The following is a 16,921-nucleotide window of genomic DNA, read 5'->3' on the forward strand; positions in this document are numbered from 1 at the left end:
ACCTGTCATTCTAGAACCACATAACATGGTCCGTTTGAAATTAATTTTTTAAATAGGTATAAAGCCACCAGCCACGTAGATAATGTTATTATTATATTTTATTATTTATTAGAGAACACGGAAAGAGGCTGAAGCATAAATTTGATTTGTGTGTGTGTGTGAATTTTATTTCTCGGAATTTTCTCTTTGTTATCGAGTCTCACCAAGAGTTATTTATACCAACCCAATCTAATAATAAGGTTACAAAACTAATCAGGCTTCACATTTTCCTAAGCAACCACCACCCCCATATAATTTCCAGCCCTTCCCGTACTAATTTGAGTGTCATCTGATGTTGTCATCACCATCACTATTATTTTAACTCTATTGCAAATTGTCTTTATAGGATCTTCTGAAGACAACTTTGGATTTCCACAAATTGGGAAAGCTTGAGTTTAGTGGCATCAGAGGGAGTGCCCTGAGCCAGCAGGCCCAGCGGATGTACAGCGAGTTTCAAGAGATGTACAGGGTCTTCTCAGAGTCTTCCTACGACTGCTTGGACCCTCAAAGCATGGTAGAGCTTGGAAGAGCTAACTTGCAAGTTTGTCTCTTTCTCAGATGCCTGCAGCCCGTAGGGTCTGGGTATTTACTTGATTTTCCCTGTGCATTTTCTTTGGCTCTGTGGTCCCCATGGTTTTATTGGCAGAGACTACTCTTAATTATTCTTTGTGTCAGGAGAAAGATCAGGAGAGGGCCTCTTCCAGCTGCTGACTTCTCCAAGCTGATGATACGCAGGGTTTCAGAGATGCTGAGGTGGGGATGGGATGATGCTGGAGGCTGTGGCTGCCCTGCAGGTCCCAAAGCTTTAAGCTCTGAGCAGTGACTGCTAGGTGAAGGCCAGGCACACTGGGCAGAATTTCATTAGTGGTCTGGGGAGGGGTGAGTGACACAATAGCCTACTTTTCCATTCAGACCCTGGTTCCCAAAGAAATACTTGGGATGAGGAAAGGGCTAGAGCTGCATTTTCCAGGATCAGGACACAGGAGCCTACATCTAACCTGTAGCTCAGGACAGCTGAGACCTGTGAGTCCAAGCCTGCAGGAAACAAAAAGAAGCAAAAGGGTCAGTACAGAGGTAGGGAATGGAGTTCCCTGAGAAGGGAATGGCTGAATTGCTGGAGAAGGAATTTTGAGAGTATTTGAGGGAAAAGGAGAGAGAAATTCAGCAAGAATCTGCTCTGAGCATCTTCCGATGTCTAGGGGGGTCTTAGTTGGCCAAACCCAGGAAATGTCACTTTCTAAAAATTCCATTAGTCTAAAGTAAAAAAAAAAAGAGTTGGAGTACAAAGCAGGATATATACCATATGTTTGCTACCGTGTGATAAAACAAAGCAAAACAAAATCCTATGCACAGGGAAACATATTACAATGCTAATATGGTTGGGTTTGGGAAGTAGAAAAATACTACTACATTTTCCTACTTTTCTTGGTCTTTTCATAAAAATATGCATAGCTACTGTAAGGCAATAATAAGAAAGAATAATTCCACAAATTAGAGATTTGAGTTAACAGTTTCTCTGAAAATTGCTACATTCGAAGAAAGAGGGCACACTTTGGGTTGCCGGATAAAATACAATAATTGGGACATGCTTATTAAAGGGACATGCTTATAAAAAATTCACTATTGATCTGAAATTTAAATTTAACTGGGTGTCTTGTATTTTTATTTGCTAAATTTGGCAACCTTAGGAACAATAGCTAGCCGCTGTCTTAAGCAATTAAAGTGTAGTTAGAAGAAATAGTGTATACTAGTTTAATTAGCTTACTTTCCTCCTAATGGCCAGATCAGTTTGTTTACACTGAAAAAAATAGGATTTTCACTTGGTGGGGGGAAGGGAAGTAGGGGGTAATGATGGAATAGCCCCATTGCTGGGGCTGTTGCTGCTGAGGTGGCTTTCGGAGTGGCCTGAGCTGGCGGGTGAGAGAGAAGGGGCTTCAGGATCTGGAAGATGGGGCACAGACAGGAGGGACAGGGTACCAACCTCACATCCAACTCTCTTTACCATTTTGCCTAGAGTGTCTAGGAACAAAATGCTGCAATAATAGGGTAACTATCTACATGGATAAGCACTAAGGCACGCCATGGTGAACTGTGGAAAATTAAAATAAATCCGTGGTATAACCGATTTGAGTACACATGTTAATAGTAAAGAGCACAGCAGGATGGGCCTTCAGAATATCATGTTTTCTTATGTCTATGTGATGTCTCTTCAGGAATTTGAAAATGATGTCTCTGAGTTTAATCAGAGAGTAGAAGACCTTGACCGGAGACTGGGGACTGTCTTTGTTCAGGCCTTTGATGATGCCCCTGGTTTGGAGCCTGCCTTCAAGGTTTGTAAAGTAGGGGGAGCCACCCCCATGCTTTATTCCCCCCGCCCTCTTCCAACTGTTTTGTTCCTGCAGAGAGGAATTGTTCCTGTTAGAGCAGTATTGTGGGTGTCCCAGGGCAAGGGAGTGTGCAGAACTGGGCTTTTCAAGTTGACAGCTAATGCTTTTCTGCAAACAGGACGATGTAGAAATGCTTTGTAAGTGAGTTTCTTCTGGAATGCTTTCTTTGGGCCTTATCAGTAGAGTACCCATTGAAAGTGAAGAAGCCTGCTGTGGTCACCATCCTAAATCCATGGCTCTGCAACACCGCGGCTGTTTAACCGCTGCCGTCAGGTTGGTTCAGGCTGGAGCAAACCACTCAAGCACAAGTAACTGGAGTAAGAAGACGCCGGCCCTGGCCCTGTGCTGCCTAGATCAGACGGTACACAAATGCGCAGGAGGAGGAGGTTTAGGACGATGAGTAGGTAGATGTCGACAGAAATGAGAGATCTGGGTTGTGAGACCTGAAGACTTAGTGGAACAGAACAGACCTTCCATAAACTGTGACGACACTTATTCTGTAGAGCCTGAAGGATTAGAACCAGGACTAATCAGGTTACAAGGCGGCAGATTTTAGCTAAGTAGAGGAAAGAGGTTTCTGTTAATGCTATTTAAAGACGGAATAAACTTCCTTGAGACGTAGGTAAGTTTCCAGGCACTGAGCACGTCCAAACGTAGACTGGGTGATTGGTGGGACAATTGCAGAAGAGGCTTAATCCCAGGATGTGTGAAACCATGCTGTTCTAGAACACTGGGCATATATATATTTAACTCATTCAAGAATATACATATGTATTCTTTAATAAATACCTACTACTCCGTAACTCACATAGGAAGAGTTTTAGAATTTCTCTCTCCAAGTATTTAATTCCAAGAGAAGGGCTTATATGTGTCTATAAAATAATCCCTTTTGCCATTAACTGTCATGGCTAATTGGGATGTTACCACTCAGATAACTGGTGAAGCTGGAACCCCATTTCTGCCTTGAGGATGTCCAGCCCTATCCCTCCCATAAGTCCCTGTGCACCATGGATTTCAAGACGTCTTCAAAGGTCTCACATAGACTCTCAAGTTGCTCTGTCTTTGACATCATGGTGTCTTTGCTACTTGTCTACAGTCTCCCTTAAAAATGTCATCTGCCCAGGAAGGTGCTTTCGGGGGTCTTATTATTACTCTTCTGATGATCCCCACCATGACAGCATCTACATTTATGCCAAGGGCATATCTGTCTGGGTTCCAAACACCCCAATCTTTGCATTTTGTGGTGGAGCAGGGTTCTGAGCAGAAGCAGTGAGAGACCTTTCCAACTTTGCACACCCTTTGCTACCAGGTCCTGAAGCAACACTGCTCATACCCGGAGTCTCAAAGGGCTCTCACGGAGCAGACTCTTCTTCTTTGGGCTCCAACACCTCTTCTCAACAAGGCTACCCACCCAGTCTGTGCGGCCTTGTAGGAAAACCATAACCATTCGGTCCCTTCTGCCGCCTTGGCTTTCTCTTTTTGGTCATCCCACCAACAAGAAACCAAAGCCCTTCCCTCCTCCTTCAGCCAAAACAAAAGCTTCCAATGTATATAATTTCGTGCAAAGAAGTGCCTTTTCAGGTTGGGGAAGTAGGGACCGCTGAGTCCAGATACCCCTGTTACTGCTGTAAGACCATTCGACCACTAGGTGTGCCTCAGTGGACATGGCCAGAAGGGGTACGTCCAGGTCAGAGAACCTGAGTCCGAGGGTGTGGGCTGGCTGCAGTGGTCCCTCAGCCCACACCTCTGTACCTCTCAACAGGATGTGTGAGCCAGAACTCGGTGGAGACCTGCTCTCCTGTGCCTCCGTGGAGGGAGAGCTACTTCCTGCTGTCTCCAGAGATCTTGATGATTTTGGGTTGGAGGACTGGGTGGTCCTAGAAGTCATATATTGTTACATCCTGAATATAACTGGAGTCTCCCACGACCTCGTCTCAGGGTGGCATGAGGGTCAGAGAAACACAATCCAGCAACCAGGAGGTGATAAAAGCAGTTCACATTTTGATCCCACTGCTCCCACCAAGGGGTTAGGGCAACTGCGATGCACAGGAAACGTCTGCGAAGTATCCTTGCAGTCACTGCCTTCTGGGGGCATCTGCTCCCTGAAACTTTTCTTGGTCCCCACTCAAATTTTAGCCCTCCCGATTCTCCCCAGCACCCAGCCTATTAGCTTCATTTTTCTTCTCCGTCGTCACCCTCCATGTCTGCATTAGGTCTTTATGATGTACATCAGCTTACCCTTTCTGACATCTTTCATTTTCTCTTTGTTTTACCCTCTACCCAGGTTCTTCCAACACGACAGGGTCTGGTATGTCATTCAGCACACAGGAATCCCTCCTTCAGAAACAGACCAGAGGGACAGACTATGAATACTCTGCCGATTCATAATTATCCATCCAGTTGCACAGTAACGGTTTTTTGACCCTCTTACATTTGTGGACAGACATATGAAGGAAAAACCAGGATACAAGATTAATGTAACCTTGGAAAAGTTGAATCTGTGACTTTTTTCCCTTCTTTTCTGCCTCCTCTGTAGCTGCTAGACATAGCAGGAAACCTCCTGGAGAGACCACTGGTAGCACGGGACACATCGGATAAATACCTGGTGCTCATCCGCATGTTCAGCGAGGACCTGGATGCCGTGAGGATGATCTACAGTCAGCATGTCCAGGAGGAGGTGGAGTATGGTAAGCTTGTTGTCACATTTGAATGGGGGACATCTGTTACCAGAAAGGGTGCCACTCTTCTGTATTTGTTACACGTCTGCTGTGAATCCAGGGCATTCTCCAAGAGCACAACCTTCTTGCTTGAAATTCTAGACTTGGGTGATTGAGGAGTTCACTGAACTGTGCATTTCCCTGTGTCTAGGGCAGGATTGGCAGACTGACCCAGAGCAGTGAAGTCCTGACCACTGCCTCGGGTCAGTTTTGTCCTCAGCGTAATGTGTGAGTTGACCCTCAATCAATGTCGCCACAGTGATTAATCTTTAACATACCTCAATTCCACAGTAGATTTGTACATGCCTGAGAAAAGGTTCTTATCCCTTCTAACGCCTTATCAACCATGCTTTTGGAAGGAGGAACCAGCAGGAGCCTGACAAAGGGCAGTAACACACTGAGGTTATTGTAATTCTTAGATGCCCTGTCTTGTCTGTTTGAAAGTCAAACACAAGTTCAGTTCAGCTTTGCAAATGTTTCTTGAGGCCTTGCTATATGCAAGGTAAATTTGTGGGCACCGCATGCAGAGGCAGGCCAGGGTAAGGGAGAGAATAATTAATCCTAACAGGTGGTTCTTCAAGGAACACGATTGGCATGAACAGAGTTATAAAGAACTGTAGCAAAACAAGATGAACTGGGCTGGGAGATGGGAGGAAGAGTTTATGGAGATGGTGGCCTTGAGCTGGACCCTGAAAGATGGGGAGATGGACAGCCAGGGAGAAGAGGCAATGGTCTTGGATGCAAAGGCAGGAAAGGGTGTGGAAGGTGACCGGTCGGATCTGCCTGAGCCAAACAAGGTATATAGAGGGAGATCAGGTCAGCCATCGAGTTTCTAGCCAGGTCATGAAGTGCTCTGAGTGCCCTATTAGGGAATCTGGAATTCATCATAAAGGCAACGGGAAATTTTCAAAAGTTTTTAAGTAATGGCGTTAACAGGACCACTATTTCTATAAACCGGTTTCACAGTGAGGTCATTAAGAATGGCTTCCACTTAGGAAGTCATCCCAGAAAAATCTGTTGACCTCAGCTTTATGAAGGACCATCCTCCTGACTTCTCACAGTGGGATGCAGAGTTTGACAACTCAGACACCTTCAGATGCATATTGAATTTCTGTTGTGCATAACAAATTATCACGTTAGTGGATTAAAACAACATCCATCTTTGAGCTCACAGTTGTGTAGGTCTGCAGCCCAGTTTGGTGTGCCTGGGTTCTTCACTCAGAGAATCTCAAGGCTGAAATCAGTCAACTGGGCCAAGTTCTCATCTGGGGTCTCTGGGGGAAAAATCTACTTCCCAGCTCATTTTTGTTGGTAGAATCCAGTTCCTTGTGACTGCAGGACTGAGGTCTCTGTGTCCTTGTTGGCTGTCAGCCGGGGCCTGCTCTCAGAGATTAGAAGCCCTCCCGTCCCTAACCACATAGCCACCCCATCTTCGAGCCAGTAATGGCACGTTGAATCCTTCTCATGCTTCAGATCCCTGACTTCCCCTTCTGCCAATAACCAGAGAAAACTCTTCTCTTCAAGGCCTCACCTGATTAAGTCAGGCCCACCCAGGGTCATCTCCCATTTGCCATATAATGTAATGTCATCACAGGAGTGATAGCTCATCACATTCGGTTTCCACCTATACTTAAAGAGGAGAGACTCATGCAAGGGTGAGGGTCATTGGGTGTCATCTTAGAATTTTGCCTACCACGGAAGCCAAGTAGAAAATGACAGTGTTGGACCTGGGCTGAGTGTAAGGCATCAGGGAGTGGTGGGGTCCATGGTCAACTAAAGGACAAGACCAATATTCAGCTCCTACAGTTAGTTAGAAAGGGGGCTGATGGTTGCCAGATTTCCCAGTTTTATCAGAGAAGCTGGAAACTGAGGGTTTTTTTAAATGGAATCTTACAATTGTTAATTTTGACAACTGATTGTAAGCAAACAAACCCACTGAATGGACTGAAGTAAGAATATCCAGGCTGTGCTAACTCTGGTCAAGGGCGTCGTAATCCACATGGCCTGTCTCATACGTAATCTTACTGAATTCTCACAGAAACCCTGGAAGTTAAGCGAGGAAGATATTATCCCCATTTTATAAATGAAAAACCTAAGGGCCTGAGAGATTAAGTTGTCTGTTTAAGGCAGTGTGTCTTTTTTTTTTTTTTTTAAACATCTTTATTGGAGTATAATTGCTTTACAATTGTGTTAGTTTCTGCTTGATAACAAAGTGAATCAGTTATATATATACATATGTTCCAAGGCAGTGTGTCTTAACCCTGACTGTACAATTAGAATTATCCTGAGTGCTTTCTAAAAATACTGATGACAAGGCCCCACGCAGACGAATCAAATCAGAATGGCTTGGATGGGGCCCAGGCATCAGTGTTTCTAGAAGAGCCCCAGGTGACGCTGATGTGCAGCTGGGTTGAAAGTCACAGGTGTGCAGTCAGAAAGCCAGTGAGTGGCGGAGCTGGGCCGGGAACGTCTGTCCTCTGTTGCTGTTTAGCGTTCTCCCCAAGGGCACTCTTCCTTCCCCCTTAGCAGAACTCGGTGATGTCCCAGGAATTTCCATCTCACCGTAAGCCCAGGTTGACTTTAGCAGGTGGAGGTGGATGAGGCCGAAAGTGCAGTAAGTGGCGGGAGGTGGGGGAGTGTTCATGCGTAGAGTGGGGCTCAGGCCTGGCGCCTCGCTTCAGTCTGCTGTGCCCTGTCCCCAGGCTTCTCCTCCGTGCATAAGAACATGCCCGCTGTGGCCGGGAGGCTCCGCTGGGCGCAGGAGCTGAGGCAGCGCATCCAGGGTCCCTTCGACAACTTCAGACGCATGACACACCCGTGAGTACCTCGTTCCTGAAAGGCAGCTTTGTTTCAGGCTTCTGCTCCCGCTCTGGACTTCGAGTATTGTAGCAACGCAACTCAGTTACTTGAGGCACAAAAGTCATCTTCTTTTCTTTCCATTTCCAGCAATCAGCCAGTATCTTAGTCTGTTCAGGCTGCCGTAACAGAATACTATAGACGGGGTGACTTAAGAATATCAGAACTCTCTCTCTCACAGTTCTGGAGGCTGGGAAGTCCAAGGTCAAGGTGCTGGCAGATTTGGTGTCTGTTGAAGAGGACCTGCTTCCTGACTCACAGCTGGCTGTCTTCCCACTGTGTCCTCAGATGCGGCAGGAGGGACTCAGCAGCTGTCTGGGGTCTCTTTTATACAGGCACTCATCCCATTCATGAGTGTTCCACCCTCATGACCTAATCACCTCCCAGGGTGCAACCTTAGGCTTCAACATATGGATTTGGGGAGGACACAGACATTCAGTTCATAGCAACCAGGTACTACTGGCCAAGCGGTAACGAGATTGATATGTTTGGATTGAAGAGTGGGTCCCTTGGTGTCAGGTGATGCTTACTGGGCACAGGCTGGCTCCTTTTGCTCCAGCAGAGTCCTCGTTTCCAGGGGAAAATGAGTCAGGGTTTTCAAGTTCTTTGGGTTCCTCCTCACATCTCCTCTGACACGACGGCTCTTGACTACCGAGGCTGCTGGAGAATAATGAAGCCCAGCGTTTCCTGAAGCGTGGTGTGAGGGCCTCATGTATTGGAAACCCCAGGTGCTTGCTAATGGTGCAGATTACCAGCCCTCACCCCCCACCTACTAAAGCCAGATCTCAGGGCAGGGTGGTTCCTGGGATCTGCTTCCTTGGCACACTCTCCCCATGATCTGATGGTGACCAGGTTTGGAAACTGTTGGCCTGCCTCACAGCTGAGTCTGGAGGCCAAGCTAGTTAGAGGCATCTGGGCTGCTAGAGCGAGAGCAGAGCTGTTGCGATACCTTGTTGAGGGCACTGCCCGGGGAAGGGCAGGCTTTCTCTGACCCTCTCCTTAAAGGCTCCATCTTGTGGAAAACACCTAGCTTTGGCAAGCACAGAATGTTCACAGCAGCATTATGTACAGTGGCCAAGACATGGAGACAACCTAAGCGTCCATTGATGGATGAATGGATGAAGATGTGAGATATATATATATATGTATATCACATATGTAATGGAATATTATTCAGCTATAAAAAAGAAGGAAATCCTGCCATTTGCAACATGGATGGACCTTGAGGGCATTTATGCTAAGTGAAATAAGGCAGAGAGAGAAAGACAAATACTATATGGTCTCACTTATATCTGGAATCTGGAAATAAGAAATAAAACCAAACTCATAGTAAAAGAGATCAGATTTGTGGTTATCTGGTTATGGGGGGTGGGGTTTGAGGAGGAGGGTGGGGGAAATGGATGAAGGTCAAAATTTACCAACTTCCAGTTAAAAGATAAATACTGAGGATGTCAAGTACCATGATGGCTGTAGCTAGCACCGCTGCATGGTATATATAAAAGTTGTTAAGTGAGTAGATCCTAAAAGTTCTCATCACAAGGAAAAAAACATTTTTTTCCCTTTTTCTAGTATCTGTATGAGATGATGGATGTTAACTGCACGTATTGTGGTGATCGTTTTACAGTATATGTAAGTCAAGTCGTGTTCTACATCTTAAATTTAACAGTGCTGTACATCAATTACATCTCTATAAAACTGGAAACAATTTTTTTAAAAAAGACTAACCACTTTCAAAGGCCAGAAAGACAATGGAAGATAGCCAGGTTGTGGTCTGAAGGGAGCCTCCACCACATCACCCCGTGTTGCCAAGAGGAAGAATGACTCAATGTGAGAAATCTCCCTACTGTTGGAGAGAAGCCGAAAATCTAGATTCACTTTAAAACCAGCAAGTATTCCTCTTTTCCTCAAACTCCGTACAAATCAAACAAACGTGCCCGTGAGTCAGACCTGCCCAGTGGGAGACCCGTCTGCTGCATCTGCTCTGTCTGAGCGAGCTCTTCGTTGTGCAGGTGAAGAAACTGAGGCAGATAGAAATGAGGTGACCTGCCTGGAATCCGAAGATAGCAAGGACAGAACTGGAACAGGCGTCTGGGTCTCAGGGGTCCTCACCCAGAGCTCTCCCAGGGGACCCCCCCCCCCCCGCAGCCATAGGAAGCTTGGCCTGGAGTCCAGCTGAGCCCCCATCTTCTCAAACATGCCTCCCAGGGAGGGAGGGAGAAGATATGAGAATGGGCGGGGAGGGTGGTAAGGCTGCTTCTAGGAATGCGGCCTGCGGGAGCTGTCCTGGTCCAGTGCCCTGGAGCAGAGCTGAGGCGCGCCTGCAGGAATTTACAGGGATGCTCTTGGGACCCGCGCCTGTGAGGGAGCGGGGAGGGATCGGGCAGAGGAGAAGCTGAGCTGCAGCACAGCTGCACGTAGGCTTCAGCTCATCCGGTGGGGAAGTCTGGCCCTTTAGGGTTGCCTGGCCTTTGTACCCCACATCAGCTGGTCGGTGGAAGGGGGCTGTGGGGCAGGGAGGGGCCTGACCCTGGGTGAGGAGGCAGCCCTGTCTGTCTGGCTGAGGCTGTTCGCAAAGAGGGAGACAGCTACACTTCATCTACCTTCCTGGTGGGGGAGATTGGGGGTGGGAGTGGTCCCGAGAGGGTGTCCGAATGGCCCCCCACTACGTCCTCCACAGTTCCCATGGAAGTTCCCGTTTGTTCTAAAAATGAATTCACATTCTTGTGTATACTCTAACATATTTATGAATTGGTTAGTAAAATGGTTTTGATTCCTCACCATGAAGTGAAGTAGAACCTGCAGGCAGTTTGATGCACTTATTCCTGTGACTTCTCAAGCCTCCTAGGCAAGTCCCAGGGGCTGAGGTGCAGAAGCCGCTCTCTCCTCCAGCCTCGTTCTTTTCCAGATAGAAACTGAGATCTGGGGTCAGGGCTTGTCCTCGCTGTCCTGCAGGCACCTCTGCTGCTTCACGAGGAAAGAGGACGAGCGACTGGGAAAAACCCCAGGAAATCCAGTGCTTTCTCTGCAGGCGTGAGGGCTTATGTCGAAGCCCGAAGCTCGGGGGAGCCTGTGAAGAAACCCTGTGTTGATTTAAAGAGCAAATGGATTTTAAAGAATTCTGCAATAAGCTGCCTCGCTTTGTTAGCAGAACAAACAAGATCCTCCAACACAGTTAGTGTGAAGGTTTCTGTTAATTACAGATACTTCACCAACTTTCCCAGGAGCTGGACTCTTCATTTTGTGCTGTAAAGAAGTGTCAAAACCGGGGAAGAGGTGTGGGCAGCGATGCCTCCATGGTCCTCAGTGGACCCAGGGAAGCTTCCGAGCGTGTGTCTGCGCATGTGAGCATACAAGTGTATGCATGTGTGTGTCTGTGTGCAAGTATGTGCGTTTTGTGTGCTCAAGTTTGGGGACATGAGAGGTGGGAGGGAACCTCATGTAAACATGGCAATGAGTAATGAGGCAGAATTTCTCATCACGTGCCATAGATGGATTTCAGAGAAGGGGAATATATACATATATGTTGTTACGTATATGACAAGGTTTGTATATGTGTGTAGGATGTATATATATTGCTATTTTTTATATGCATTGTTATATACATATATACATATATAATGTTACATAGTTTTTGTTATAATGTATAATGTTACATACAGTTTTGTTCTTAAATACAGAAAACTGCAACACCTAGAATTTTTCTTGCATGTCTCAATTTCCCTCCTGGTTTTTGAAGGACTTGATTTTACATGCGCAAGACTGGCTCAGCCAGGGTGAGGGGGTTGGCGGAGCCCTGGCGGGGAAGGGCTGTCCTCCTGTCGCCTGGGCGCTGACTGCATTTGGGAAAGTGCGGATGCCCTCTAGTGGCTGGTGGCAAATGTTCAGGAAGAAGAGTGCCGGCTCATTTAGGGGCCTTTGGAAACTTGCCCAGGGAGCTATTCAGTCTCCTCTTTATAGGCTGCAGTTTGTTACTCAGATCATTATTTTCACTTCTTCTAATTTGATGTCATTTTCTTCCTCTCTTTTGTATGGGTAGTTGCATGGAATCTGCCGAAGGAAAGCGCATGATACAAAAATATGAAGAAATGCTCTCATTGCTGGAAAAGTAAGCAGTTTCCGGGACTGGATCATTCTGCAAATGCAGAGCCCCCACCATGCCCTCTGCAGTTCTGAGTTTGTGCACATTTCTCGGTGGCAGTGAAGTGTTGCTCTGTGTTTTATGTTATAACCACAATATCTGTGAGTACAGTGCTTCAGGGTCGCAAACAGTAGGTCTCCGGGGAATGCAGCTCTAGTCTGGAAATCGGCACTTTTCCAGTGCAGTTTTGTTGGGAACGTGAACTCGGCAGAGCTAGAAGTGGGGCGCTCCTCATGGCACCCCGAGATCAGTGTCATGGAAAATCTCAGCAGCTGCTCACTAAGCAGAAAGTGATAGTTGGTGCTGCACAAAGAGAAAATAAGTTTAAAAACTACTTCCTGCATCCTTTAACAGAGAAAGCATAAGAACGAAGATTTTACCTGGGTTCATAATTGTTCCCTCTTTAAAGCTGCAGTCAGTCTTTTGGGGGAGCAGGGTCCAGACACAGCCTGTGTCTTGCCTTGTAATCTTCTCCTGCTTCAGAAGAGGAGCACCGTAGACATTATGATTATGATTATAGTTATGACCACGCTTAGCATTGTGGAGACATCTTAGCTGGCGGCACCTCCACCTGCCAGGTCACCCAAGTTCTACCCTTTTGACTTCCCAAATATGAGCTTCAAATCTGTCCCCTCCTCTCTGCACCCACCACCCACATTTCACCAGAGACCAGAGCCTCTCGGGCCTGAACTGCTGCAGTGGCTTCCTAAGAGCCTCTCTGCTCTGGACCTGTGCCCCTCAGCGCCCACACTGTCACCGAATCCCCTTTCCTCACATCCCCGGTCTGGGAAGCCTCTCAGTGCCTCCCACCAGCTCCTTAATGTGACCCAAAAAGTGCTCCCTGATGCGGCCTCTGCTTCTCTCTCCAGCCTCGGCCCTTGCCCTCTCCGCCCTCAGGTGCGCTGTCTACTCGCTCTTCCCAGCACGCCGTCTGCTGCTCCTGCCCAGAACACTCACTCCCCATCCCTGCCCGGCTGCTGCTCATCCTGGGACTCAGTCAAGCATCACTTCAGCCCCTCCTCCGTGAGACCCTCCCTGGCATCCTCCTTATAACCCCACCCACCCACCTGCCTCTGCCATTCAAAGCCTAATGCCCAGTACATCTGCCTGGGATTGTACTTGCTGCGTCCTCTGTTGACCCGTGGTTGCACCACTAGCTGCATTTACCATGGGATGTTTATTCATCGTTTTATCTCCCAAGCCCAACACATCAATGTGTAATGACTCAACAGTGAATGTCCGTGAGCTACGTGAAGATTAGCGTGAGAACAAATCTTACCCGATAACTTCTTCCAACATTTACTGAGACTAATCACCACTTCCCTTATCCCCCCAAAAGATCGCATGGAGTCACTCTTTCTACTCTCCTCTGATTTAAGCTTTGCCACCTTTAGGAAATGAGGGGTTCCCTGCAGGAGCTGACTTGCCTGGCTGAGTCAATGACTCTGACTTAAGAATGTATTCAGGTATTTTACTAATAGCATCTTCAGTTCATGAGATATATGTATTAAAGATAGATAGATAGATAAATGGTTGGATTAGATAGGTAGCTATAGAGATGTTATATATATACATATATAGCTATGTCATTTATGTTATATATATCTATATAGAGAGAGATGTATCTTCAGTTAATCATTGTGAGGCATTGGGGAGCTGGGAGGGTGCTTATGAGGTGACCGTCGTCTCTGATCCTCACAGGTATGAGACAAGACTCTACGAGGACTGGTGTCAAACAGTATCAGAGAAGTCACAGTACAACCTTTCCCGGCCACTTCTGAAACGTGATCCAGAGACAAAGCAGATCACTGTCAACTTTAGCCCACAGGTAAGTCCAATGGCAGTAACTTCCTCTTGGTTTCTAAGAGTTTCATTTGACTCTGCTGATTTCGAAGGCAAAAAGGCTTTTTATAAGAATATGCAAAAGCTGCTCAAAAGAACTTGCACCTTGGATTTCTTTTTTGGGATAAATCTTAGGGTGTAGTGTTTTCTTAAGTTGTCCACTGTTCACATTTTTCTCCAGGGTCAGCCAGTATATTTGCTTTGATTCTGCACAACAGAAAATATTGCAAAATATCACTTGGTACCATAGTGATACCGTTTGGTACCATAGTCAACTGGGCCTACCTTGAATACACACTGCGGGTGAAGGCTGTTGACTAGATGCTAGAGGGCCAACCAAGTGTAAGACCTGGTTCCTGACTTCCAAGAGGCCACAAGCTAGTTAGAAGCCAGAATCTCAACATGCAAAAGTCTAGTTTCATTAGGTAGCATGTGATAAATCTCCAAGGAGTAGCTTTGGAAATGAGACTAGATTATTGGTTCTCAACCAAGGCAATTTTGTCCCCAAAATGGAGAGATTTTTAGTTGTCAAACGTGAAGGGGGTGCCAGTAGCACATGGTGTAAGTAGATACAAACTTCCTACAATGAACAGGACAGCACCCCACAGCAGAGTTTTTTGTCCAAAACTGTCAATGGTTCTGAGGTTGAGAAACCCTGCTTTAAATTATAGAAAGGGTAGAAGACCAGTGTGGGCTGTAGCAGCCATGGAAAGCTTAATGCTGGAGAAAACTATAACCAAAAGCAACCCCACATCAGGATGTACATCATTCAGCTTAAAAATTGAGGAAACGTATTGGCCACACCGAGCTAAAGGCAGTCTCCTAGTTCTGTCTTGATGGCATGTTCCATAGGAATGTAGCGTAGAAAGAGCTGAAAGCTAAGCTGACAGAATATTGGTTTCTTCTGAGATAATTCCAGTTTAAGTAGAACATCAATTCCCCCTAGAATATAAGTCAACAGAGGGAGTTGGAGGGTTCATTTCTTCACTTTGGCAAGACATGAGTCTGTGGTTGAACTCATTAACTCCTTGGAGTAATTTTATCAGCATTCGCTTTGAGCAATATTGAATATTAAATGCCCAAAGAATTGAGTACCTGGATTACCAACTAGGCTGCAGTCCAGATGGTATTAATTGTAGTAATTAAGTCCTTGGTGTAAGACAGTATTGAAGATGGGCCCTCGTCTATATGCTCCGAAGACAAGGACTCTGTCTGCTTCCATGTGCAGCACATAGTGGGTGTTTTACAGGTGTTTGTAGGTGATAGAAGGGAAAGGAGGGAGAGGAGAGGGGTGAGAAAAGAAAAGGGGAGGGAGATACATACCTAAATTATAATGTGAGTCGGGGGGAGACGACTACAAACACAGTAAGTCAGAGAAGGGCTACGAACATCCCTTGGCTTCCAACCGCAAGCAAAATGGCGGTAGCTACGCGATGGAGAATGAGCAGTAACGCGTTTGTCATTCTAGAGGGACATGATCAAAGATTTGGCCAGGGTAAGAATTGTATGGGTTAAAAACATATATATATATATTTAGTAATTTGTTATATATTAAGTAATTTATTTAAATTATTTAAAATTTTCTATTGTTGGGCATTTAAATATTTTCTAGTTTTATCAATCTGTATTTCATTGATTCTAGGACACACACGGGTTTTTTATATCTTAATATGTCTGAAAATAGCATATGTTTATAGTTAAATAAACCACATTTTTTTCTTCCTTAGGTGGACATAAAATACTACTGAATCTTACCATTAATGGCATCTTATAGTTGGATAAAATATGGTATAAATAATGCTACAATAAGCATCTTTAGTTATTATTGCAACCGTATTTCTTTGGGATAAATGCCTAGAAAGGGGATTGCTGGGCTAAAGGGTGCTCACATTTTGAGAGTTTTAGTGTATTTTATCAATTTGTTCTTCAGAAAGATGTAACTCAGGCATTCTCCTGCCAGCAAGATATCATTCATTTCTTCAAATCACTTCTAACCTGTTGAACCAAAAAATATGTAGTATCTCAATATTGTTTTAATTTGCATTTATTTGACCACTAGTAAAGTAGAAAGTTTTTCATGTGTTCATTGGACATTTATCTTTCTTCTCCTATGAATTGCTTATTCATATCCGTTGCCCACTTTTGAGTGAAAGTGCTCTCTTTTCCTGTGAATTTGTCAGACTATTTGTGAAATATCTGTCAGGTATTAAGAAATCTGCTGCAAATATTTTTATCTGTTGAATGTGGCATTTTATTATGTGTATGATATTTTATGCATATAAATTTTATCTTTTATTTTCTGGTTGTACATTTGGAATGGCCTTCTCTACTTCAATATTATATAAATGGTCCACATTTTTTTCATTTTTTGTTTTCATTTTTTACATTTAAATTTTTAATATCTATCTTGAGCTTATTTCAATATAAACTCGGAGGCTAAGGTCATTTCCCTGCTAAAGGATTAGCATTTGTCTTAACCCTGAGTAGGGTTGTCTGGGTAGCAACGAAGAGCTGGCCCAGAGCCACTGGAAGGAGAGTTGGGAGCCCAGTGGTCTTGATATGGAGGTGGGGGGTGGCAGTGGAGGGGGTGGTGTGAGGAGAACCTACGGCTTGGTAAGCGTTTTGTCATCCGTAACTATATATATATATCAGTCCCTTCATCAAGCAAGGGATGAAGAACAGGGTGTCTGGAAACCCCACCAGAGGCCTCTCTGTTTTTTCACGGGACCACATCTGCTTGGCTTTTTCCTTCTGCCCCCGGAATTTCAGGGAGGCCTGCGTGACTTCTATTTCCCAACCTCCTAGTATATCAAAGCACAGAGACATGCCAGCAAAGAGTTAAGAAATTAAGGGATATTTCAAATGATTATATTTAATAATTAAAGTTGTACAGCAGGCATCTCCTCTCAACCCTGCCAGTGTCTGTGACTGTGTGTCTGACC

General features: G+C 45.4%; 1 protein-coding gene across 1 annotated transcript in view; it reads left to right on the forward strand.

Annotated features, from left to right (window-relative positions):
* DNAH9 (dynein axonemal heavy chain 9) overlaps nt 1-16,921 on the forward strand; it is a 303,311-nt gene that overhangs the window by 27,630 nt on the left and 258,760 nt on the right. The window contains exons 7-12 of the mRNA XM_068529609.1: nt 386-553; nt 2,253-2,369; nt 4,963-5,113; nt 7,846-7,960; nt 12,036-12,104; nt 13,839-13,965. Coding sequence (XP_068385710.1) covers nt 386-553; nt 2,253-2,369; nt 4,963-5,113; nt 7,846-7,960; nt 12,036-12,104; nt 13,839-13,965 — 747 coding nt within the window. The remainder of the gene's footprint in view (nt 1-385; nt 554-2,252; nt 2,370-4,962; nt 5,114-7,845; nt 7,961-12,035; nt 12,105-13,838; nt 13,966-16,921) is intronic.

The sequence above is a fragment of the Eschrichtius robustus genome, chromosome 20 (genome assembly GCF_028021215.1).
Source record: "Eschrichtius robustus isolate mEscRob2 chromosome 20, mEscRob2.pri, whole genome shotgun sequence".
NCBI lineage: Eukaryota > Metazoa > Chordata > Mammalia > Artiodactyla > Eschrichtiidae > Eschrichtius > Eschrichtius robustus.